Source organism: Coturnix japonica, chromosome 5, assembly GCF_001577835.2.
Source record: "Coturnix japonica isolate 7356 chromosome 5, Coturnix japonica 2.1, whole genome shotgun sequence".
Classification (NCBI taxonomy): domain Eukaryota; kingdom Metazoa; phylum Chordata; class Aves; order Galliformes; family Phasianidae; genus Coturnix; species Coturnix japonica.
The window spans coordinates 30,590,642-30,618,073 of NC_029520.1; the positions used below are offsets into that span (position 1 = coordinate 30,590,642).

The 27,432-nt window shown below is 39.1% G+C and overlaps 1 protein-coding gene across 2 annotated transcripts in view; it reads right to left on the bottom strand.

Moving 5' to 3' along the window:
• Positions 1–8,759: 8,759 nt before the first annotated feature.
• The window catches only part of NUBPL (nucleotide binding protein like), an 88,092-nt gene continuing 69,419 nt past the window's right edge, over positions 8,760–27,432 (bottom strand). For both annotated transcript variants that reach the window (XM_015864947.2, XM_015864944.2), the window contains exon 11: positions 8,760–19,715. In XM_015864947.2, coding sequence (XP_015720433.1) covers positions 19,653–19,715 — 63 coding nt within the window. In that variant the 3' untranslated portion in view covers positions 8,760–19,652. The remainder of the gene's footprint in view (positions 19,716–27,432) is intronic.

Below are 27,432 nucleotides of genomic sequence, written 5' to 3' on the forward strand. Positions count from 1 at the left end.
CTCATTTTGTTATGATTATTGAAATGCTGCATTACCTGCAACATTTACTACCTTGAACTCGTTGCTTGCAATAAATGAGCAGTAAACATCATTAACGTGGATGTGTACGTTTTGCACTAGGTTTGATGCCATAAAACAAATGAATGAAGCTAATCAAGCTGCCTACCTCATGATTGTTTTTACAGTTCACATCCAGCTGAGTTCACAGCATAGCAGAAAGAAAGGGATATAACAAAAGCATTTCACAAGGGCAATTTGAAAATGTAATTGGTTTAAGTCATTGTCAAAGCCAACAGGCGTACAAGTTTATAGGATAACTGTAAGAGGGCACAAATACTGCTGGTATGAAAACTACCTTGCATTTAACTACATGGAAATTAGCATGTAGTGGCAGGATAACAACACAGTGAGTACCATATCATTACAAGATTATAGCCTTCTGAACCCAAAGGCAAGAATACAGGTTATATGCTAATTAATTTTGGATCTACTAAAGGTAATTACATAGTAATCTTCATGTAGTTACATGGTGTTTAATAGGAAACCCTGTTAACTAATCATATAATTAAAGAATAATTGCATGATTCTCCTGCCCTGTGACATCTACGGTGGCCAGATGAATTAAAACTATTGGATTTTCACAGTACAGACTATTATAAGACTTTAGGGCAGTACTATGCCTCCTGAGATATTTATATAGGCAAGAAAAAAGTACCAGAAGTCAAGCTATTTGCTGCTTTCTCAGTACTCAAGAGAACAGCACCTCACACCCAGAACAACCATTCATTTCCACAAGATTACTTAAAGGAAAATCTCACTTGTCTTTTTCTTTGTTTTGCACTTTTCCCTATTATTTCATTTTCTGTATCCTCTCAGTCATGGCCACCCCCTCTTCTCTTTCAGGCACCTATTGATCATTTACCTTCACTTGATCAGAATTCAGATTTTATTTTATTTTATTTTATTTTATTTTATTTTATTTTATTTTATTTTATTTTATTTTATTTTCCCCCTTTCCGTTTTCTGCTTTCTTTTCCAGGGGACTCTCTTTGTCTCATTTCCTTTCTGCTAAGAACACTGTAATGCAAGTAATAGATAGGAACATTACTGGAACTCTTCCATTAGACTTTCCAAAACCAGAACTGCAGCCAGAAAGGCTCCTCCATGTTCTTTCCATTAGCCAAACATCCTCTGCATTTCTTCACCAAGAGTTGCTCACTGCTCCCAAATTCTTTTCTTGATGCTGACACTTGGGCATTTCTAACAATTCCTACCAGGTAACACCACTGACTACAGCAAAAGTTGCACAGCACAGCCAATAGGAAAGAGGAAGACAAACAATGTGGATTGATAAAGAATGCTGGTCAGAATGCAGAAGATACCTTGTCATATGAACTGCTGATGCTTGAAAAATTTTCTCACCAAAATGGGGTGAAAAATGGGAATTTGCCAGAAAACAACATTAAAAATAAAGTCCAGTACATAACAATGTTGTTAACATCTTTATAATTGTTATTATTCTATATTCCATTTCATACCAAACAACGTTGGAGTTATACAACAGTATAATCTACAGCAAAATTAGAAACAAAACAAAAAGATCCAACCTCAAATCAGCATCCTTTTGCAATTCGGTTTCAGTATAGAAGAATTTTCTGAAAGAAGGTCTATCAAAAAATTTCCAAGCATTCAAGAAACACTAAGTGTGTTTATGAGGTTTCCCTGCCCTGTTGGGGATACAGAAATCTCCATTCAATTCAAAATGTGAAAGCAAGTGAAATGTCAGACTAATAAACTGCTACAATGATCAATCATCCATGATACCCTGCACACTCTGTCCAGTTTTAAAATACCACGTCCCATTCACTGCCCTCCTGAAGTCTGAGACTCAAACTGTTGCAGAGCCCTGCGGGAAGGAAAGAAATGACCTTTTTCTTATTCTGCTTTGACGGACCTCATTCTGCCTGACCAGTGCACAGCACTGTGAGTGGGTGCTGCCCATTCTCAGTAAGTGACAAGCAAAATAAAGATTGGTGTGAATGACAAAGAGAAGGAAAGCTCCACTAAATGGTAGGCAAAGCTACAGGTCAGTGTAATGCCATAGGAACATCTGAATATATAGAACTCATAAGGTGGGGCAAGGTTTTGGCTTTCTTCACGTCAACAGCAGTTCTGCAACTCTGAGTTGTATACTGCAACTTCGGTTTCTAACTCAGAGACAAACTTTTGGTGTTGAGAGCTTTTTAGCTTTCCCAGTTCTCCTTGCTGATTCCCGATAAGATACTCCGCACCTTCACACCTCATGGTGGTCTGTCAGAACTGCAGCAAAATACTGCCACAAACAGAAGCAGCCTCATAGTTCATGGCTGTTATTTATAGCTTGATATTATAGTATGTGCAGGTTGAACTTAATGAGGCTGAAACTCCTTGGTTGCACCCCACTGTAAACTGGGGGCAGTTACAGTGTGTTAGGTATCACACTCAGCATCATACTGTTAGCACGCCAAATCATATCACATGCCCCTACTAAATAATTAGCATTTTAAAAAACAATTATTGACATTAATTTCAATCCCTCCATTCTCGGTATAATCCCAGTATAAATGCAAGTTCAGAGGTCATTGCAAAAGTAACAGGAAGCGAGAAAAAAAGACAACTAAATTCTTTCACAGCCATTTCTACCTCAGAATTGGAAGAAAAAGATGGCTGTGTGCCAGCCGTGTAAAGTACTCCCAAGTCTCATGGTGGGTTTCACTTCCTGGATCCCTGAGCATCTAATGATGGTTCAGAAAGAAGAAAACAAAAGCCTGTGTGTCAGGAGAGTTCCCTGAAAGGTAATGTGGCACTGAAAAATTATGTCTGATTGTGATGCATTTTGGCACTGAAACAAGTCTGCTGGTCCATCATACTCACACTACACAGCAGTTCCCACGTGTTCAGAATTAAATGGGCAGCTTGCTAACTAACAGTCCCCTAAGAACAGGAGAACACATTTGCATATGGACTTGGCATCTTGGTTAGTCACTGTTGAGACAAATGACTGGGCACAATTAAGTAAACTTAAGCAGTAAGCACAAGTAGCCCACAGCATTACTTCAGTTCAGACATAACAAGGACTTACTAATTAACAGCAGTGATTACTAGAGCCTTAGAGGTTATGAACATCTCTTTTTTTTCTTTTTTTCTTCATGCTAAAAGTCTGTTTACTATGCTGATATTGACATTTTTCAGAACTGCAAATCCATTGTGTTAACATATAGAAATTAGCTTCCAAAACAGATTATGGGTTATTAAAGGACATTAGAATGAAGAGACCATGACTGTCTTCATCATTTTTCCTCTGCAGCAAATACATCCAGAATTTGGAGGTGAATAACCCACTCCCCAAAGGCCCGTGATTGTCCTTCAGACACAATGGGGAAAATATCAAGAGAAGTCAGCAGAAGTTGGGGAAAGGAAGAAATTAAGATATTATCCTCTCCATCTTTTCCTCTCTCTCTTTGCACCACCTTTGGGACGTCATGACGCAGTGTGTCAAGAATGACTTTTGCTCCAAAGGCACTACATCTGTGTCTTTTTTCTCCTCAATACGTGCAGCCCTTGATCACTGCCTTTAGCAGCTCTGGAGCCGTCTGCGAGTGCCCCGAGTCTGTTTGCTCAGATGAAGGATGCAGTGAGTTGAGAAGCTCTGCTACTCAGACACAGAGCAAGTAGTTCTCCTAGATCTCGGAACAATGTTTAGTCACTGATCTTATCTGTATATCAAATATCCATTATCTCACAATTTGATACATTATTTGCAAAATCCCCAGAAGCCCTGGCTGAGACTAAGAAGTGTACAGGGATTGCTGTTACAAGATTGCCAAAACTAGGGACGTCAAAATCTAATGAAATAGAAACTGGCTGGTCATTTGGAAAATGCAGGCTCTCTTACTCTGTGCAATCAGTCAGTCACCAGGATTTTGGGGTGGCAGAGGCTGACTACAAAACAGTACAGGAACCTGTCAGCAGTAAGAACTGTCATTTGCCACAGGAAGCTCTTTGGGTCATACCTCTGAATTTATACAGAAAACACAGTGACTCACTTGGCAGCTGCGATCAAGACATTTTACATGGCCAGAAGCACCAACCTTAAAGTGTTTGGCAGAGACCAGTTATTAATGCTCATGCTGTGAATATGTTTCCCTGTGTGTCCTTCTTTTCATCTCTCTCTTTCCATCCTGGATGGAAGTAGCTCACCTCTTTGCCCTTTACCACACAAAGGCTGTTGTTACTGAGGAGCTCTTTGTGCTAGCACTCTTTCATCAGACCAAGGAAAAAGAAATAGCGAGGAAATACAAATAGGAAAGCAGTTCATGTGAAGAAATGCCCTGAACAAAAAGTCAAGAAAGTAAATTCATATGACTCAGTCGCCCTTTCACCTCTCAGGTTTCTTATGCACATTTGAGACACTGCCTGAATCTGAGGATACAAGAAGTACTGTCAAGATGAACAGTTCTAAGAAAATGAAAAAGCTCAGCAGAATTTCTTAATGTGTTATTAAATTTGAACCTTTAAATTGTAAACGTTTACAAACCTAGCAGAAGAAGGGCCCAAGGCTGGGGAAACAAAGGCAGGGAGCCTGCGTTTATAAGTATTTTAAGTTAAACAAAATGTAATTATGTGGCTAAAACAAAAACAACAACAACAAAGAAGAGGCAGGGAGAGATGAAGTTGTGTATAAGACATGGAAGCGATTCCTGGGTCTCTGAACACCTGGGGCCCACCTAACAGGAAGCAGAGCTGGGACTGAGAACTGCCATTGGAAAAGGAAGACTGCAGCACTGGTAACTGGGGGATCAAAAGGGAGAAAAGTGGTAGGAAGAAGAGGACAGGACCTAGATAAAAGGAAAGAATATATAAACCAACATGTAAATTAACTGGGTTTCATTCAGTCAACATTTACTGATGAAACATTTTTCTAGCAGGATCCCAGCCTTACGGCATCTGACACATCAGAGGTACAGCTTCAGTCTTAACGTTGTCAGTAGAGATCTGCTTAGTACAAAAGAGCAGAAATTACAGTAATTCACATGCTGCATGTAGTCTTTGCTTTCATTCATACAAGTGTCAGGAGGAAGTTAGATGCAGCATACAGAACCCATCCAACACCTGCACCTGACTGAGGCTGCAGCGTCTACACACACTGGGGCAGACTGGGTCTCCTGCCAAAGTAAATTTGTACTTGTGGCACAGTGGCAAGGTGTCCCAGCAGGGTAGTTTTCTGTGTCTATAAGAGAAAATGAAGATGTCTGCAGCAAAGTCACCCATCTTTTCACTCAGGTCCAGCTACTGCAGGAGATGTGAGCCCCTTCAAAGAATCATTCTGTCCAAGATCTTAATGTACTCAGTACTTATAGTTTGTTGCATTGCAGCCAGTCTGTTTGCTGCCACATGATTTCCTCTTTTATTGATTAGCCTTATTTACTGCCTTATTCATCCAACAGCTTCATTAAAGTAGAGAAACACAAGAACCAAATCTTTTTTGTCAGTGCCCAAGCAATAATTTAATAGCAATGTGTTGTTGCCCTGTATCTCAACAACATGTAATTTTGCCAACTTTAGCAATTTCATTAAAATACTATTTTTTCCCTGTACACTGCAGCACTGAGAGTTCAATATTACTTAAAACAAAATGGTTTGATCTCCATTTGTAGAGATAAATTTGTGAATAAAATCTAAACAAAACAAAACAAAAAATCAAAAAAACCATAGGCAAATATAAGAACTTCTGGTTTTTATTTCTTTGTCCTTCCTAAGCAGATGGTGGGTTTTGTGCAGTTGATGGTCTGCAAATTCTGGTTGGGCAGCAGTGAACCAGGAGCACTTCAAGTCAGCGTTAGCTCTTGATTTTCTGTTCTCACCTTCACTTTTGTTTGCCCAGAACTGGAGGTCACACCGAGAAATACGTAACAGGTGTTTTAAAATACAAACCTTTTTGATAACTCAGGCTAACTTTATTTTAGCCACCATGACCTCTTTCTCCCCTGGAAATAAAGCCAGAAAAGGTCAGCAATGACACATACCTCTCTTTATTGCATCAGGTGGTGACAGCTGAAGTCTGTGAGGGCTACTTGAAAGCTGTCACAGGAGAGGAACCTTTTCATTTCTTTAGTAACCTGGTTTCAATTGGGATAAAACACCATTTTGCGCTTTTCCTGTCATTTCTTGCTTAGCTTTAATTGTTCCAACTTGTGTGAAGACTCCAAGCACTCACACATCATCTCCCTTGGCCATCACTCAGATCCCAGCTTTGATAATGCCCTCTACAATTTGTTTAAAGCCAAAGGTTGGGAAGTAGACTTCAAGATTTAAAATTTCTCATTAATTCGCATAGTGCAGAAAAATCAATACTCAGCCAATGTTCAGACACTCTGACAGCCCCTATACACATTGTACCAGCTTGATAATTGTTGTAATTTCTCTAGGAGGTATGCTATGCATATAGGGAGGTATATCCTACATAAAAGCACATTGGAAATGGAGAGATTATGACTAGCTCATCAAAGCGCTGAGCCACAAGGAAGCATCCTCAAAACGCAAACCCAAATGGCAAAAGAACAGGCTCTAATTAACCACATCTCAGTGTGGAAACAAAAAATCAGTAACAGCTGTAAGAGAAATCCAGATGGCTGCACTGTTGCAGGGTAAGGCCATCATTGTAATGCAAAATCATGAAGCACAACCGGTACCATTTTTCCTTCTTTAAATTATTCACAGTGTGACCTTCCAGGGTGGGTTCCCAATTCAGCATTTCACTGTCTCGTTGTCATTAAAGGATGTTTTCCCTAACCTTTGCAAAGCTTTCCCTTTTGTGCACTACCTGGTATCTTGGCAGAAAATACAGGTAATCCACACCAGATACATGGAGGAAAAAAACTGAGAACTCCATCGATTTTCCCTGCTGTCTAAAAAGACAAAAATTTATCTCCCAAACACAAACTCTGAAAGCTTTTTATAAAAATAAATAAATAAAATCATTTATTAAACAGCATGTGCTTATTAATGAATTTCAAGGCAACCAGATGTAGAAGTCACTTTCAATATGTTGTTGAAGGCACTTATATTAATGAGCATAAGCAGAAGCATTTTTAGATGTTTATTTGCACAGGGAGAACACTACAATATATTGCTGTACCAAGCAACTTTGAAGTACTTGTGATGGATTGTTAAGTATTCTTCTTGAAGAACAGCTGGCAGTATTTGTTCATACGCGCTCGAGAGGACCCTTCCTTCTCAGAAGAGATGCCCACTCACTGTTTTCTGAATCAATTGGTTGCAAGCTTCTATAAAACAGCACTTCCATTTTCACATGCGTCATATCCAGACAGCCTAATCCAATATAAATAATAGTATTTTTAATAGAGTATTTTAATTGTTCTGTAAAAGCCATTTTAAATCACAACCTTCTTCCTCCTTTTGTTATCTCTGGTATAACAGAAAGAGTAACTGAGAGATCAATCAGATAAGAAGCTCCTGTCAGAATGGTAATGAGGAGAGAAGAACGGTTCTCTCAACTAAAGGAACAGGAATAATCAAATTCCTCTGAAGTGTTGAGGCAGGGCTCTCACTTGGTTATTCTAGCACAACAGCTGAAGAAGATATCGCTTATCTTACTGCTCTTAATAAGTACAACTTGTTCCACAGAACAAAGTCACAGTTACCAAAAGGGAGGGCAAAGCACAGCAGCAACTTCCACTGCATGTGGTGCAGGCAGCAACGCCAGCAGTGCTCAGTCACTGGCATTTTCCAGGGATATTTACAGCCAGATATATATGCAAAGTAAACGTGAAAGCATACTGGTTTTAGGGGCAGTAGTATTAGGCAATACACATATGTAAATGTGCCAAATATCCTTGTACAAGTATGCTGAACTTATAGACACAGAGGAGTCTGAAGCATAAAAGCTCCTGAATAGTTCTGATAGTGCAATGTACATCGCTTTGTAGAGAAAAGTTTACATCTCCTCAGATCCGTTTGTTCCCTGGAGCAGGTATTCTTTGGCATGTCAAATGCAAGCACATGGGTACTTTCTGCAGAAATATGATACCTTCCAGGTATGCAAACATCAAATATTGTGGATGCAAATGAAAATGGTATCTTTGTACTAACTGCAGTTTAAGGTGGTTGTATTAGAGGATGAAATCATTCCACTCCTTCTGTATGTTTTTGTAACATTACAAAATTGGGCTGTAGCCCAATTTTCCTCCTGGCAACAGCTACCTAATCCAATCTGTGATCTATGCCATCTCTTTGCATTTTATTTTAGCAATATAACATAAAGTGGACTTCCCAAATGACATCTACCATGACATAGTGAGAATTTTCCTTGTCTCTGCTGTTTTGCTACAAATCTGTTTTGCAGATATCAGGAGAGGAGTCCAGGGACATCTGATGAAGCCATCTCAGAACAGGACCACAGGAATGGAGGTCAGAAGGCAGATTTCTTACTCAAGAGCTATTTCACCCAGCCACACCAACTGCACTATAAAAAGGGATGATGATGGGGTAGGATTGCTCCTTTTTCTTTTTTTCAAACCTCAGAACTAGCATAAACTAGACCAAAATAATGTAACAATGTAAGTTACAGCATATCCTGAAATATAATTTGTACGCTTTTAGAACAGAATGTTACAAAAACAGACACAATCAATTAGTTTGATTTTGAAGCAATTATATCTGGTATATATCCTAACATTAAATATTCAGCAAAAGAGATGAAGTGTTTGCACACCTATTTATTTTTGTCATAGCATTTCAAATTCAGGCACAGAATAGGAAACAGACACAGTGTTAACAATGACCAATGGCAACATACTAGAGTTGAGAACTGTTCTTATGAAATAAACAGTTGCAAATACATTCAGTTTTGAAAATCACAGCCTAATCGCCACCAATTCTATTTTGATAAACACCTCCATATTTAGAATAAATAAACGTATTTTTCTTAAACAGCTTCTTTAAACATATTGCATGGGCCAGCAATAAGTATTAAACTGAAATGGAACTTAAGTTTCTTGGTATTTTCATTAAGACAACCAAGAAAAATGGGTATTTTCTGGTAAAGAATAATGGAGTCTACCTCAAATGAACATACTACCTGGATTAGCACTTTCTGAAGTCTTTACCTAAATGTTGCTGCTGGCTCCAAAGCCTCCAGGTGCTTGGAACTAATGAGACCTGCCTCAGTGTTCCCTGTTGAGTAATTGAGTCATTTAAAGAAAAAAAGGAAAAAAAAGTAAGAAGTGGGGAAGTTTTACTTGCTAAAAGAAATTAAATGAAAAGCAAGTCACTGACTTCTGGGAGGGACAAGTTTTACAAAAGAAAGGGAGCTCAGTGTTCCTTTTTCTCATATCTGTCTGTTCAGAGGCAGTTTACATGCGTGATAAGTTACAAAGAAACAATTCAGCACATTTCTGACAAATGTAATCTGTGTTTTTAATCCTCTTAATTAATATCAAAGATAATTAGATAATCATGAGATAAATAGCAATAGCAATGTATCCTACTCCTCTACAGCCACAAATAACTTTGTTGATGGAGCAAAAGGCCTAAGAAATGATAATCATAATGCCACAAAAATGTTCCTGCAGAGCTGCTGGAAAGTTTAGCACAATGTCTTTTCTCTGATACTGACAAAAAAAAAAACCTTGGAAACTGTCACCATTTTTCCCTCCCACATCTTCCCTGTACCTTTCTAACTGATCCCAAGGAACAGGCAGGCAGTACAGGCCAGGATGTGAAAGGGATCAGCAACACTTGAACTTGCTTCAGAACCTACAGAGAATGAAAGAATGCAATCCCATTACAAAGACAGAGAGATGGGTCATACCTTTATTGTGGGCTACAAGAGGTGAGTTGCCCTTGCTCAGCCCAGAACTAAGCCCAGGGCTGGCAGCCTGCTTTGTCTCCCAAGCAGTTCAGGTATGCGAAATTTTCCCAGCTGGGTGACACATTAGGAAAAGCACCTTCTTCCTCTAACATCCCTTTTATAGTCCTCACAGTGAATTAATGGGTCTGATCTCCTCTCCAGAGGGATTTAGATTTTGAGCCCCTGCACTGCATAGAAGGGGCTTGGGCCAGGGTTTATATCACATGCACCAGCGTTTACAAAAAATGTTTTGCAGTCCAGATGGGCATCCTTTGTACTGCTGTCAGAATCAGTGCAGCAGACTGCAGTAAGTCAGCAAGATGCTGGGGGCTCAAAACAGAAAAGCCCTATGCCACATTTGCTTTGCAAGAAACTGGGCAAGTTAACAGCACTGCACAATTGAAATACCGCAACAAACACTGCTGCTCCGCTGAAATCTGGATAGGTCTGCAAGGAGGGGCGTCCCCCACAAACAGATGACAGACTGCAGGTGACTACTAATTGCTGTAAACACACTTAAACTGAATCTACCACTCCAAAAGCAGTGTGATTTTCTGCTGTTGTCAGATCACTTGACTGTGCTTACATCAAAACAACAGCTGAAATAAACATAATGACAAACACTGGTAATGAGCAGTTAAGACACGTTTCAGAATGAATTAGCTAGGATGGGATTTCTGCTCTAGTGGAATCGCTGCTTCACAAGACTATCTACCACAAGCTCATTAAAAGAGCACCAATGCTCAAAACTCCTTCACTGGAAGCACAGCCCGAAGTGAGTCTGGCAGAGGATTCCTGTTTGAGATGGTCAAACAGGGCAGCCTTGCAATCTGTGCCTCCCCCACACATATGCAAAAGTGTGCCCCTTAGATTGGAGGTCAGTTAATTAGTCAAATTAACGTCACAGATGTCTTACAGGACAAAATTTCTGGAGGTCAACATTCAGGAAAAGGCTTTAAAGCGATTGCAGCTGTTGAACAAAATTGTTTGTATGCAGTAATGCCAATAAATAGATCTTGGCCAAATTGTAATAATCCTCTCAAAGAGGAAGACATTAATTGCTAGGAAGCGTCATTGCTGCCTGACTTGTCAAGCAGTAACTGGCCACCTACAGCGATCATGATCTGGTTCTCCACAATACATCACAGGAGTAAAATTAATTCCTATTTACAGCAGAGTTTGAAAGTCATAACATTTCCAATCTGCAGTGAGATCACCACTCTTAGAACCTGGCTTCAAAATGCCAGCTTCTTAGCAGCTCTCCGCTCTAAGGCAAACAATAAATCACTCTCTCCACATTTATGTTGACCATTTCTCTGCTTCCATGGATGCCAAGCTCTGTTTTTCCCTCTTTCTTTATTTCAGTGGTTCTCAGCTAGGGAGCACAGGTTACAGAAAACAGGCATTGGATACGTCCCATCAGAAATTACAGAACTGTACTGTCAATAGTTTTCCTCATTTTGTTTCTTGGCTTAACATATGAAAACTATCTTTAAAAGTTCTTTTATTATGAATGACATCCTTTTTTATCCTCTTGGAGGATAGAAGCATATCAGAAACATCTTCCATTTTTGCTATAAGTATTGCTTGATTTGCACACATTAGAAATTAAAACTTAAAAAACAAAACAAAAAAACCCCCAAACATATAGAACCTGAGTATGATGATGCTAAATTATCAGGACATACTCAATCCAATTGAAGCACAACATATAGCCTTAAAACACTAATTCACAATAGTGACTGCCCTTCCTTGCAAGAAGGGCAGAACAATACCAAGGTTCCTGGTTTGCTTCCCTACTAGTTTCATGTTCATGGAAGACCATGTCCTCATGCCATGTAACCGCCCTGCAGCTATCCAGGTGTCCCAAGGCCCTCCTAAGTTCTTCCGAAGTCCTCCAAGGGAAAGCAGGCAGCTTTCCTGACAGCTCTGCCATCTCCATGCTCCCCCGCTGTGCCTGATTGCTTGCCAAAGCACCGAGTTACACGGTGAAGGTTGCTAAAGGGTCATTCCTGGTGTCTCCTCACAGCTACAGGTCTCATGACCTGTGGTAACGTCAAACATGAAGGGCCAGGTATGGCCTACAAACAATGCAGCACTACTCAGCTGGAGAGCAAATCCAAGCAGCAATCCTAGTCCACAACAGTCAGGTGTGGTCAGGTGCAATTAAAGAACATCATTCCTAAGTATCATACACAGCAACTGGGCTCCAGTGCAGCAAACCCCAGCCAGTAATAAATGGTCGCCAGTGCCAACTCTGGCTCCCAGATGCCGTACAGCCTGGTAAGATACACCGATACAGAGATAAAGTAAATAGATTCCTGTTTCCCTGGGCAGCACAGATCACAACGTGGAGAATAAATATTTCAGTGAGTCACTTCCTGTGCGAGGAAAATGAGAACACAGAGTCTAAAGGTTTAATGCTGCCACAGTTCAGGGTGTGACTTCTCCATATCAAGTCACAGACAACCTGGAACTTCCATGGCACAACTGCGATGCTGCAGGCTCCTACAGCACTGAAAATTTGGATTCAATAGACCTTTACTATCCATTGCTGTGACAGTAAACTCCCATGCTTCTCAAACGCCTTTCACATCTTAGGTGAAAGTTTTATATTGTTCTCATGCCAAGGAAGATAAGGTTAATATGGCATTCATAAAGACAGAAGCCCAGAGCTTTGTAAGGGCTACGTTCCTATTGTCAGTATATGACTAACTACTGGCTAGCAGAGTTCCATCAAACTATTCAAAATGATAGGCATCCTTTCTTACTGTAGTTCCCCAAAACAAAACAGAAAATACAGAACAACCACACCGTATCTCATTTTATTTTGAAGAAAATTCTGTAATTTAACCTCAAAACAGCAAAATCCCCCCTTTTAGCCCCCATACATAGACCGATTTATTTTTATGTTACCACCCAGCACCAATAAAGCACTGTAAAGGGAAACATGAAACAATTGGTATAGTGCTCACTGAAAAAAAGAACAGGAATAGATGAAACTTCAGGTTAATTTATTTCAGCCTATTTTCCCAAGTAGCATTCTGTGGCAACTGCTGTTGTTTGCTTGCATTTTAAACAGCTCTCTTGTAAATATACATTCCTGTAACCTCCGTACCATGAAGAAACAGTGTCATAGATCAGGACTCCTGATGGACTGCAGTGATCTGACCCTTCTGTCTCTCCTCATTTCTGAAGCACCAGGATCAATACGTCTCTGTGATGCCACACATTTCCTACGTGCACAATTCTGTTGAAGCAGAACAGGTATGTTCTGATTTTATTTCTATCAGTGTAAATGTTTTATTTCCTCTCATACGCCATTCCAGTTTACAAACTACTTAGACCTCCTCTGTTCTGCCCTGACCCACCTGCCTTCACTAAAGGTGTAATTCTACTTGTAGTTTTGCTGTACCAAACAAACTCCTCTTGCTTCCTGGCATGAGGTCATTCCAGGCAAACACTGGCACTTCATTGCTTTCCCTCCTCTCATCTGCTATTGCGGATTCATATGCAGCATTCTGTACACAAATAGTGACGTTGAGCAATACTTAACCTGTGTGAGTCATACTGCGTGAGAAGAGCAGAGCTTCTCAGTGGAAAGTAATCCATTTCCACAGCAGATTTTGTCCAAATGCCCTTACTACTCTGCAGATCTGTCTTAAAAGCTGTGCTTAAAAAGTACAAAAACAGAAATACTTCAAATAAATATCTCTGCCATGTACTGTTTTCAAACCTTATGAACTACCAACTCTTGATAATTAAAAGACATTTTACCAGCAGTTTCATTTTGTACTATTGAAGACTTATTTCCCATCAGGGTAACAAACCCAAGAACATTCATAGAGACAGATTAGTTTCTACACCAACCCAAAAGGAAGGACAGCATTCAGTATCCATGAGCGCTATCACCTCTTTCTCTGGAGTAATAATTTTATAGATGTGTTACCTCCCAAAAGGCGAGGAAATCCACTTTCAAAATAAGAGCTTTATTATGCAGAGAAATTAAGCAGCAGTAGCAGTGAAGCAGCAGTATCTATGTTGTATAAGAAATGTGTTAAACACACATTTATAAAAAAATGTTGCAAACAAGCAACAAATTCACAGGCTTTCTAAAAGCTTAGGATATTATAGCATTACAAAAGAGAGGTCAGTAGTGCTGGCACTCACGAATAAACACGGGTTTGTTAGACTACGTTTTCAAAGCCTAGTCGCTCAGGAGGCACATTTTCCCAGCCTTTTAATGCTTGTTTTAAAAAGTAACTCTCTGAAATAGCCATTGGGTCCTATTATCCAGCAACAGGAAGTGGTGCAAACCCAAATCCTCCCTGGTTCAATCTTGAATGTAATTAATTAGAGGCCTCAAGGTATCAGAGACAAAAGCCTGTTTATATGGAAATTCCTCCTCTAGAAAGTGGCAGGCAGACACTTCCTGATCCAGCAGATAACACAAACTCATCCCTGCCTGTTTGACCACCCGACAGTCAGGTCTCACATCACCTCCAGAATGCTCGTTGCGGAGCAGGAAACATTCAGGCTCTTCAACTTTTGTTCACTTTAGCAGTTTCACATAATTACATGCAAAAATATTTGTAACATTTACATGCTGAAGGAACAGCACACGAGCTCACCTTAATAATCTTCTCACATTTTATTTCAACTAAATAGCGGCCAAACTGGGCTTTAAAACTGTTAGAGCATTTCCTCAGTGTCAATTCAAAAGGAAACCCTTTGAAGGGAAAAGTGCTCCAGTACCATCAAAAAGTCATTAAAAATAAATACATTTCAGAAAAAAAAAAAAAAGGATTCAGAAGGTTGTACTCTTAAAACAGCCCTCAAGTAGTAACAGGAAGCATTCGTGGGGGAGGCAAGTGTGAGAAGCCTTCTGCCTTTCTCTTGGAAAAGACGAAACAACCTCTGGACCACAGGAAATAACACAAGTTTTATAAAATCCCAGTGGTGTGAGTGAAAGCACTTCAAATAAATCTGTGAGTCCTCAAAACAATATTAAAGGACAACAGATGTTCTCCCCACCAGCTTGTTCGAAGGCTCACGTACACCCTGGGAGAAGCCATTTATTTGCATAGATTAAAGTGGGTACTCAGATCCAAACTCATATAAACAGAGAAACAGAGCAATAGGTGCATAAGGAATAACAAGCTCTGCCTGTCCTCTTTTCACCAAAAAGAAAGCCTCATTGAATGTGTCAAGATAATGGAAAAATACAGATCTTTACATATACACATTATTTTCAGACTTAATATCTTTATAATGTAAAACAGAACCCACATAAAAGATAAGTCTTAAATTTAGCTGAAAGCTACTTCTTGAATGATTATTTTTTCTTTTGCTGATATGTGGGCTGACATACTGGTTCCTTGGCTGCTATGCTGCCAAAATAAAAAATAATCATCATCATAAGGAATAACTCCTGTCATTGTAAGTCAGTTCTGAAATTGAATCAGCAATTCAGATCCATCTTACTGTCACGCTCCTTAAGCAGAACTGTTCTGCCTAAGCATATCCATCAGGAAGCATTTCTGCTAAATAAGGATAATGACAATACAGGCCCAGATGGGGCTGCAAGATACTCATCTGGCACTCAGGTACCAAACCCCAGAGCAGAGTTGTACCATCTTTCCTTCAGTCTGTAAGCAGCCTGTGGCTGTGCACCAGACCTCCCCTACCCATCGGAAAATGTTATTCAGACACTCATTTGGTCAATTCATCAAAAACGCTGCAGGCAAGGATCAAAGTCCAGTTCAAGTCATTAGGCTAAAAACACTTCCTGCAATTAGGACCATGTTACTCACACTTTTTACAAGCAATACAGCTTTATCAGGAGAAGCAGTAAATGCTCCTTGCTTGTCCTTAGTGAAGGCTAAACTGAAGAATTACCCTAAGTGTGGGGGCTGCAGATTTACATCTTCTCAGACGCTGCACAGGTCTTTGTGCCTTCACTGTTGTTCTTGTGAAGATGAAGGCATGGAGACACTACCAAAACCAACACCTGGAAAGAGACAAACAGAGCCTGGCTCCCCTTGTTAAAGGAGTGTCCTGGGTATGCAGGTACAGAGCTCACATGCCAACCTCAGGGCTGTGTTTGCTATTGCAGTGGCTCTGCACAGCTGGGGCACCTAAATCCCCTTTATCTCATTGCACAGTACAACAGGGGCCTTTGCAAATCAATTCTGCAGCCCCCAGAGTCGCTCACAGCTCTTTAATCTTTCACCTAAGCAACAGAAGGTTTTTCCTTTGTTATCACTCTCCTGCTGATTCTCTCCAGCACCAGCAAGTTGGGCGTTATCGAAACAGAGTCTTCTGGGAACCTGGATATATTCTCACTGGCACTACCTCTCTTTTTTTCTCCCCCTTGGCTGTAGCCCTCAGCATGCACTATGGGGCCTGGTAACCACCAGAGCACAGCTGACCAGCACACCAGCAGCCCACTCCAATGGCTCCAGGAGAATCATGATCAAAGACCAAAGGGAGTTGGGTGCAGGCCTGGATGAGAACCATTCCCACAAAGGGAAGAACACTGTGGAGGGATTCATCTGTTGTATTAGGCCCAAGCGAGTCTCACTTGAAGCAGATTCAGAATTCAGATTTACTTCTTTCTTGTTGATACACTGAAATGAGCTGCTTCATCCCCATGATCACCAATCAGAGCAACCAAAAAGTGCTGTAATTTAAAGTCTAATTGAATTAGTAGAGAAAAAATTGATTTGTAAACTACTTTCCCCTCACAACTTCAAAGAACAATTAAAGTGTTACAGCTATTGTGAAGAGAAATTTAACATCTGCAAGAATGCACAAACCACAATCTTAAGTGGCTTACCAGTTTGCAGCAATCAGAATGTAGCAGTAGAAATTTTATAGCACAATATTTCACCAACACAATTTCATACCTGCTTTGAGCTTCAACTTCAGCAAAACTGATGTTGTTGAAAGCCAGGAAACACATTGTGTTAAGACACAGCGTGTTCCTCATGAAGGAACAGCAGGAGTTATCCACAAGCACAACTGTGCTCATGACCCAAAGAACAGCGTGCTGAAGAAGACAGAAGGAACTGCAGCAGCTCACACAGGTAAAGCAGCATTGCAAGGCAATTTGGCAGCCGTGCCCTCAGCACACACAGGAGATGGCATGGGGTAGCCTCTGTCCCTCTATCTGCATGCCTCCTTTGCCTGGTGAGATGCTGCTGTCTGTAATTGCAACTTACAGCACAACAACCATCAGTTATTACGTGCTGGTAACCCATGATCATGGTAATTCTGCAAGAAGTCTTCCACTGCTCCTGAGCAAAGAGCATAGAACCCTGCAGTTCAGGAGAGATGAGTCCTATCGTTAGGATTAGCATCTTTACAAAAAAACTACAGTGGTACACTAGGAAATATCAGACAGATGAAAGTAAAATATTAAAGCTGGAAAGAGCAAACAACACTGTATGTCAAGTCTGTGACCTTATTTATAAATGTATGGTTAAATGCCAGTGCCCCCTGCTCAGCCTCTGACTGATCCAACTGCCAACCGATACCCAATATCGCTGATTTCATGATCTAACAGTCGAAATCTTGCACACTGGCTAGAAGTCATTACTCTTTAGTTAACAAGGTACTCTAGAATTTGAAAAAATAACAATAAATGTGTGCTTCTGTAACATTAAGTCCCAATAGACATGGCACCTATTCCCTTCAGTTGTTTTGCAGGAAGAGGCCTGGGAAATGTGTTTCTTGCCCATGAAAAATGGAAAGGTAAAGCAACTGTGTTCCCATTTAAAGTTTGGTATGGCCACAGTTATCCTTAAAATGCAAAGATGTCCCACCTACTCTGATGGTCCTTCATGCAATTATTAATAAATAAGTAATAAATAAGTAATAAAAATGCATTAAACATAGTTTTACGGGTAATACTTTCAACACAGCAAAGACAACAATTGGTCAAAAGGAGGAAAAGTAAAAATTAGTACATGTATAGAAATGCTCATTGTTCACCCACTCTCAATAGGAACTGCATGTCAGAGGCAGTCACAAACCTTCTTGCAAATACCACAGTCTTTTTCTAAAAAAGACAGGAATCCCACTTCTTTTGTTCCTTAAATGACTGTACTACACCAAAATCACTGCAGGGTTATTATGGACGTAAACATTAAATACTATAACAGGTAAAACACAAGTAAATAATGCACAGAGAAAATTCAGAGGGATGATGTTATCAATGGAATAAAGAGCAGAACACTGAGCCACCTTTTATTTCTGTAAACTCTATTCAGCAACTGAAAGGGTCTGAATATTTGTGTCAGTTCTACAGGTCTGGGATAACGTGACAAAAATAAAATACTGATACAAGACCTCATGAGGGAAGGCACAGCAGAGGCGACTCAATTACATGTGTCAAGATTGACTTGAAATAACTAAATAAGCAAACCGAGCTTTGAAGCACGTCATTTACATGCTTGCAAATTCAATAAAGCTTGAAAATCGACCCATAATTTCTATCCCTCTCACCAATGTAAATTCTGGGTACATAAGATTCAAACATTCCTAATGTAAATGGATACTTTTTTTTAAATTATTTTTTAATCTTTTAGAGCTTCAGTAAGGAAAATCAACTAATGAAAAATGTATGAATAATTATTTGGATTACAGGAAGAATCTGTGTCCCACAGAAGTCAGTAGCACAGAATTCCTTAGTGTGGAAAATCTCCCAGTGTAGTTAAGATTTATGTTCAGGATGCCTACACTTCACATTGTGTAGATGAAAGGGCCCAAATGTCAACTCAGACATCTAATTGTAGACAGAAACTCATTCCCTGGAGGCATATTCTTTTACTTCAGCACACCAACACAAGAATAAATATCACAGAATGTAAAGCATTAAGATAACAAAACCAGAAGGGCCATGCCCTTTGAAGACCAAAGTCTACCCTCCTTCAAAATTTTGTCATTACACTTAAATTCCAAGTTGCTGCACTGTAATAGGAATATGCATTCAAGAATTTAATTTATCTTGATTGCTTACGTCCCCTGGCAAATCGAGCTCTGGAGTTTTCCACAAAGACCTCAGTTACCTTGTGTCCTGTCTGAGTCTATTACAATGTAAGGCAGTCAAGAAATGAGCCTAAGGGTCATGTAATCCAGTAAACTGAATTACTTCATGATTGAACATTATCTAATAACAAATTAATTGGTTCATGATCCATTACAGTCAGACTATATGTGTATCTTTTATTTTATTTTTTTAAAGGAACAAAAATGTACTGCAGTTACATAACTGAATTTTCTACTTAAGGTTTTGCAAAGGTTACAGTCATTTTGGTAGTTAAGCAAGTGAAAAGCTGAACCAAAAATTACAGAAGTTACAGCATTGCAAATGTCATTTCTTAAGCAGGACTTACATCTTGGCATACCTCTCATCATGCTGCTTGGCTGGACAGGCTGTTTTCCATTCTTGACCTTAAAACAGGGCACATCTGAAAGATGTACTTTGTCCCTTCTTGCTTGATAATGTTACAGTCCAGCAGTTAAATATCATCTATCATCTTCTGCATAATTGAATCCATTTGGGCTCAGCCAAATAATGATTTGAAAACCATTAAATATCATAATTGTAACTTAAACTGTGATAAACTAACTCCTAGAAAAGCTCTTTGAAAAAAGAGTGTCCACACCATTAAGCAGCAGGACTCTTGCAGTAGTCACATCAAAAGATCACTCCATGGGTAAGCCTGTGACAACCTGTTCAAGCTGGAGGTGCTGGCAGGCGCTTTACTATTTCCACAGCTATCTTTAGATAAGCTTTAGCCTGTAAAAACAGAAACACATATTCAGAACTTTTCAGTATAAAACAACACTTGATGTCTTGTCAGGCATATGCTTTTTCATGCACATTTAAAAAGAAAAGTGTCTTCTATTCAGCTAGTTTTGTGTTGAAGAAAACTATACACTACTACATAAAATCAGTACAAGCATTATTTAAATATCAGAGTGAATGAAACTTCAGAATTATTTTTTGATAGAACTTTTAACAATCTGTCCTCAGCAGCAAACAATCAAAATTTTGCAGGAGGTGAGGCACTGAAAAGGAAGGGGGATCTAATCCCACAGGTCCCTTTAGTTATAAACAGCCCTCACCTCACAGATTGATGCACCGTACACAGGACTAAGAGAATCAGAGAAAATAATGACGTTGCAATAAGAAAAATAAGATTATTAATTCATTATACACTTAAAAAAAAAAAAAAAAAAAAGACATATTTCCACGAGACTGGAACACATATAAAGAAGTTCACTCTCACATCAACCTGAGACATGCAGGTTGATGCTCTAAGTCAGAGGGCAGAAACCAAAGCTGCAAGACTATCCAGAAGTGACCCAATTCAAGCTTGCTTCTCTTTTAACCTCTCTGACAAAATGGCACAGCTGGGACCATAATCAATCTAACATCAAATATTCATAATCCCACTGCCGGAAGATATATATAGAGACACTACTTGAGCTTTAATGCAGCATAAACTACAAAATTAATTTCAGTTAATTTCTTTATCAAACTCAACAACTGACAGATGAAATCAAACATTTGTTTTAGAAAGGTCTCTGATCTTGATATAGCTATTTTCATGTGAAACATTATGTATGTGGGGTATGTGTGTACATATTTACCACGTATGCTCTTCAGAGATTACTTCCACTGTTAAAATGGACACCTTATCTATTATTTGAATTTGTCATGCCTCAATTTCCAGCTGGTGCATCATGTTTGCCTAGTAAAATAAAAGATTCCCCTTATATATAAAAGATGCTATTCAGACTGCATCCACTTTGTTAGACAGTAACCACAGCAATTTTTCACCTCAAATGAGCACTCATTTGGTGCCCATCTTATTTGGCTCTGTGATTTAGATGTGGTAGTCCTGATGGGCCTTCAATATAGCAAATCAGTTGACAAATACATGAGGTTACAGCTTGAGGAACAGGAAGAGAAAGGTCCGTTTCCCACTCACACCATGAGCACCTGCTCCCTGAGCATAGTAACAGCCACTTTTTTCAGGCAGCCCTACTTTTCTCTTTTTCTCTTCCAAGCTTTGCTCCTCACCTGCCATTTTTCTTTTCTGGCACTCCCAGACTCTGATACTCTTCAGACTAAATAAAATAATTCTTGGGTTTGTAAGGAATGCAGGCACCATCTACTTGCAGATAACAGAACACATCAAGTGCATTATGGCCACAGCAGAGTAACCAAAGGCCTTAATCCTAAAATGCTCTGGACACACAAGTTTCACATGCAAGTGGTTATATCAAAGTCCAGTGAGCAATCTATATTTGTTACTCACGTGATTTAAGCCTGTGCTCAGCTTCATATCCTCTTGCTGTACAGTGACAAAGCTAAGACTTATTTAAAATAAGAGCTATAAGAGATTCTGACATATGGCCAAAAAAGTACTACTTCCTATCCTGAAGTTCAGTGTAAGAAGAGTTTTGTTGGTTTTTTTCCCTTCTTATAATCAACTGAGCATTAATATTGACCATTAAAGAGAATAAAAACATAGTTCTAATAACATGATGACTATGGTTAGAACGTCTCCAGAAGACTGGTACCATTCAGGTTTATTTTCTCCACAGGCTTACACTACAATGACCTACTTAGGACTCACACAAACTACATGTCAGAGGCTTCTTTAAAACCACTAAGCTGTGTATCACCACTCATAAAGCAGGGTTAAATCCAGGCAACGCACAGATAACTGAAGATTCTTTATGGGGGAGTCTGAAGAACTGAATTTTACTCAGCCTTCTGTATCATGGATAAGATGGCTCTTGTTTCACAGTAGCTTTTACATCCCTTAGTACATACACTGACAAAACATCTACAAGTGAATTATTCTGTCTTAAGTAGTCAATTATTCACAGTTAAATGGCACCAATTAGAAAAAAATAGATACTATTTCTTCATCTACTGTAGGAACATTATATATGTTTAAAAACAATCAATACATCCTCATGGCGACTTAGATCATACCGATCCATTGCAGAGAATAAAAGGAAGCATGATTATTCACAAGTGAGTTATGCTGTTAGAATTCACAGGATCTCACAAAGATTTATATAAAATAGAGGATTTAAGAAGCATGGAACAGATACTGCACAATGGAGACAATACTGCAGCTAAAACTGAAGTGGGTGTAACTACTTGGTCATTTTAACATCTCCTGGTTGATTTTGATATGTTCTCCAGATTTCTCCTTCCTTTCATTTCTGCAATAAGTTATTCTGGTCTACCTGGTCACCTGTGAAGTAACAGCTGTGGTACTTGCAGGTTCCTTCACTAGAAAGTACAGCAGAAATCTCAGTCACTTACATACAAAATAAAATATTGAAAAAATAATGAGTTAGCTTAAATAAGACTGCATCTGAAATCTTACGATATTATTTTTCTGGACCGCATCATGACAGAACAAATACCCAGGGACTGGTGAACACAACAGAATCTACTCAAAAAAATTAGAAGAAAAATTTAAAGTGAGACATGAGAGCAAACACTGGGTTTTAGTTTATGAGGAACAAAAGCTTTTATTCCAGAGTACAGAAAATATCAGCAAAAGGTTTGCCCTTGTTAAATGATAATTCATGACAGACAGGTTAAAATTTTCAAGTAGAAAATAAACAAGGAAAGCAAAAAATATCCAGAGCAAAGGCTGACTGAGTGAAGGACAATAATAAGAAATTGAAAACACCAGTCAAGAAAAAAAAAAAAAAAAGAAAAAAAAAAAAGAGCCTTCCAATTCTGTAGACATCAGCACAGCTACAAAGGCTCAGACCAAATGCCAACCTAGCAGACTCCCTTCAGCTGTGGCTAATGACAGAAGCCTACAAAAGAATAAGACTAGAATAAGTGAAGGATACTTCCCTAGGATTCCCTGCAGGCCTCCAACTATTTGTGACTCAGGAACCTCCTGAGTGGTATGTCTATGTATAAACGCTATTGAACTGACTTTTTTCTCTTATGATGCTTTGCAGTCCTGACTGAGGCACTACTGAGCATCAAGCTGACTTCTTCATAGAACTGCAATAACTTCAAGGTGTTTATCCTGCTAATTCAGAGCTCATTACTGCTTATGTAAAGTGATATTTTCTCCTGTATACATAAATTTGTGGCAAGAACTTCAGTTACAATTGTGTAATTCAAAGGAGTCCTATAGGTATAACTGCAGTGCAGTTGGGTAGCACAGATGTGTTGATGAGCAATGTGCTTCTCTGTGTGGTCTAGCTACTCCCCAGCTTGAAATCTGCATAAACAGTATAATGGATCAGTTTGTAACAACAGATCAACTTTAAAAAAGGTGACTGACTGAAGATAAGCTGCCTTTGCAATTAAGTATTTACACTAATTGGTGTTGGAGTGCACCAGGTGGGAATTTTGGACTATTCACTTGAAGAGTCCCACAGGCAGCTCCCCCATAGCACAGATCAATTCATAGGTTTTAATGAATCAATTAACAACCAGAATGGAAAACACGGCCCCTTTCTGAGAGTACCCTGGCACAGTTTCTGCTCCAGAACTGACTACAGCGTACATATATAAACACACACCAGAAACTGCTCCTACAGATGAATAAATTTTAACAGAGGACAGTAGTTTTCCATGTAGTTTAGCACACAGTTCAAGTTAGTCAACAACAATGACTATGCATATGCTGGAGTAGTCATGTAGATCAATGACTAGCTCCACTGTTAAAGTCAAACTAACCAGTGGTTTAGGGAGGCTCATTTGCTCCAGATGAAGACACCATCAACAAGGACTTCCATGACCATCCAGGCAGCAACCAGATAACATTCTTGGGAGATCAGATTCCTTAAATACTACTCTATGTCCAGATCCCAATAAACTAGATTTTTCACTCTCCCAAGCAATGTTCACAAGTGTCTGGGCAAGGACTTCATATTTATGTATGCCAACTTTCATTTGCCATTTATCTGATCTGCCATGCAGTAACAGGAGTCTCCAGTCTCAACCCTCTGCAAACCAGCACACTATTGCTACTTACTCCGATTATCAGCATTGTTTTTTTGCTTGTGTTTCTTTTGTTTCATTTTTTAAGCTCCCCCTATCCCCCTGTAGCTACTTCATGCATTGAACAGAACAGTCTCTCACATGTTTTGCTACAAGGACTCCACCAGTAATCAGACTCTGACTAAATCAACAGTTTCAAGCCTTTTAACAAGTCACTCAACTATAAGTGAGGACCTGTCTACTAGCAGTAGCATACATCAACGTACAGAAAAAGTCTAGAGAGAATCACATTAATCATCAATACACCTTTTGTTACGTAAACTCAGCTCTATATATCCAGCCTTTCATCCTACTCACAATCTACTTAATGCAGCATCTGAACACAAATAATAGAGCTTGGTTCCACTATTTACTCCATCACTACTAAGAAAAAGAAGATAGATTGCAGCCAAAAATAGAGAATGATTTTTATTTCCTTTTTGGTTGGCAAGACAAAAGAGAATGAGTTCTTAGTCATCACTGACAACCATTTTCATTTATATAGGTTAAAGATGAAGTTCACATGACAGTTTTTCCATTTATGGTTTGGAAGGTGTAAAGGAATAGTTTATAAACTTTCTGATCTTTTATTTATTTATTTTGCTGATGGACAATTTATATTTAATAGAAACACATAAATTTGTTGGAAGCCAAACATCCTCCCTCTTTAAGAGCATGAAGAGGCACACAGAAGATTGATGCTCTGAAAGCAGACCAGATTCTTTTGTTACAAATGCTGAAGAGGTTGGGCCTGAAAGCAGCACTCCCAAGAGTAAAGGCAGAGACAGAAGGTGATGTTCAGAGTCAAAAGAGGTGATAATGGTCATGTGAAACAACTCACCTCTCAAAGACTTGTACAAACACTGTCAGAAAAGACTGCAGCATTTCTTAGATGACAAAACATCTTAGGACTGAGAGGGCGCAATGGATGAAGTAACTAAAGATAGCACAGATCTTGGGGTAGGAACTGGAGAACTTGTAATGAACTTTGTCAGGAAAAGGACTGAAGAGTCCTACTTTGCTTACATAATCAGAATGTCCCAGTTCATTACTCTGCCATGGAATAATAGACGTGTAGTAGAATTAAAATATTTTTTTTATTTTTATTTTATATAAATTCTTATTACCTCTATTTGATTAAGCCCTATAGTAAAACTAGAGAAATGTAAGCCTTTCAGTTATACTGAAATTCCTTTCAGGTATTTAATTCTTGAAAATCTTACCCCTGAGGTACATATGCATCACTCCTAAAGAATCTGCAAAATAACCTAACAGATTACAGCTGACTCTATTTCCATAGGTTGGCTTGGTTTGACCTGCTGATTTGCCTTGCAGTTCATTTTCACTGAAGTATAGATCTTAGGCTGCAAACAGTTCACAGTGTTTAGCACAAGGGCCACACAACCACAGAATAGAACTTACCCATCAATAAAACCAAAATAGGAAAGAGCTAGTATCGCATTCATCTTCTCCCAAACCAGTGGATGCAAGCAACCCAGAAAAAAATATACTGATCCCATGACTTTTTTTATGGGCCAAGGATACCAAAGAGCGCAAATCCAAATAGTGACATCTTTCTAAATGCTATTAAAGGATTCCAAGACTATTAAAACGCTGTGCCTAACTCAGCAATCCAAAGGAAAATCTATGCAAGCACTCACTGTCTGGAACAGTGAATGCTACTATAGCTACAAAGAAGAATACAAATATTTTAATCTGCACAGCTGAGCTGTCAGGGTCTTGTACTATAATCATCATTAAAGAAAACTAGCAACCTTAGGCAACAAGCATCTAATGAGATAGTGGCCATTACAAAGACAAACAGTAGACTTGGCTACCGTCTACATGATAACAATGCTTGATTATATCTTACTGAAAAAAATGAAGTGCATCTTTCTTTATTCAATCACAATCCATGTTTTCAGTTCTATAAAATCTTTTAGTTTAAGCCCACATGGAAATTACTTGACTTTGACACAACTCCAAACTCCAGTGTGCCTGGAGCTGCCTACTTGTGTCTCTATTTTACCACGGTCAGCACAGGAGGCACTAAAAACATAATAAACACAGCTTTAAATGAGCTTCCACTTCAGACAAAAACTTTATAACACTCAAATAAATTTTTGATAGCTACAAGAAGCCCCACTCTGTCTTCCTCTTGGCAGTTCTCTATGATAAGATTCTTCTTTTGATGAACTGACAACTTCTGCCAAACTGCAATGAAGCCCAGAAAGGGGACTTACTGAAAATATGTTAAAAAGTTAATCCATAAATTACAACTACAATGTAGGAGATGGGTTAAGTAAAGTGGATGTCTCCTGATTAAAAAAAAAAAAAAAAAGCCACAGTATTCATGGGACACAGAAATCTCCTGTTAATCCTATTTATATGTAAGCAACTGAAAAAGCTAAGCCTTCCTCTGATGCAGCCTCAGCTGTGAAGCATTGCTAGCCTCAAGGTGCCTGTACATATATACATTACTCAGATGCCTTTATGTATAACAAAAAAAAACCATCCTGCCCAGAAAACATTGTTAAGCAAAATAGTGCAATTCAAATGCAATGCAGCAGCATCATTCAAACAGACTATCCTAACATTCAGTGCTTTCTTCAGCAGAATGTGTAAATGAAGGTCTGATGATGTACTATCAGCACCCTGAATGAAGGATTCAAACATACCAAATGTTACTGTGATTATTCAGAAGAAGCCTGGATGGTGGTAAGGCACAGTATACATCATATCAAGCAATCTTCAGGGCTTGCTTTTCTAAAAGATATCATGCCCTGGACAGACCTCTCTTTAAATGAAATCATTTATGACAGCTAAACAACAGCAAACATAATTTGCTACCACTAATTCAATTTTTTTTCCAACTACTTACTGCAAAGCTTTAAACACAGTACATTTTTACTCAACTCACACTTCATCCTTGCAAAGAATTCTACAGAAGATGTCTTTATGAATATAATTTTCATCTGTCCCTTTGGATAATATCAAACTCAAGTCTGTAACACTCCTAATTTATTTGACTGCTGAAGCCTAGTGCCCCTGCTTTCCACCTGACTGGGCTTCTTCCCTCCCCTTACAGAGCTCTGTGCCATTTACTGGCCTCAAATTCTTTCACCAGTACATATGAATACATTTTCAAGGGGGCTGGAAACGTTTCACATAGTTAAACGTGAACTAGACAATAAGAAGTATGTTTTTTTTCTGTCATACGCTGGTCCTTATGACAAGCTGGATGGGACGAAATTAAGCATGTTTTCCAGGAACAAGTCTTAGTTTCCTTACTCCAGGACAAGTTTTTTTGTTCTCCTACCCAAGCCAAATCCCTCACCAAACTGCAAGCAAGTTTGCACGTATCTCCAAAAGGCTGATCAGCCTGGAGTTTGGAAATTCTAGCAGCATCAGATTAATGGAATTTGCTCCCTCTCATCTTCCCATACTTTCTCAATGCACTCTATTTGACTTT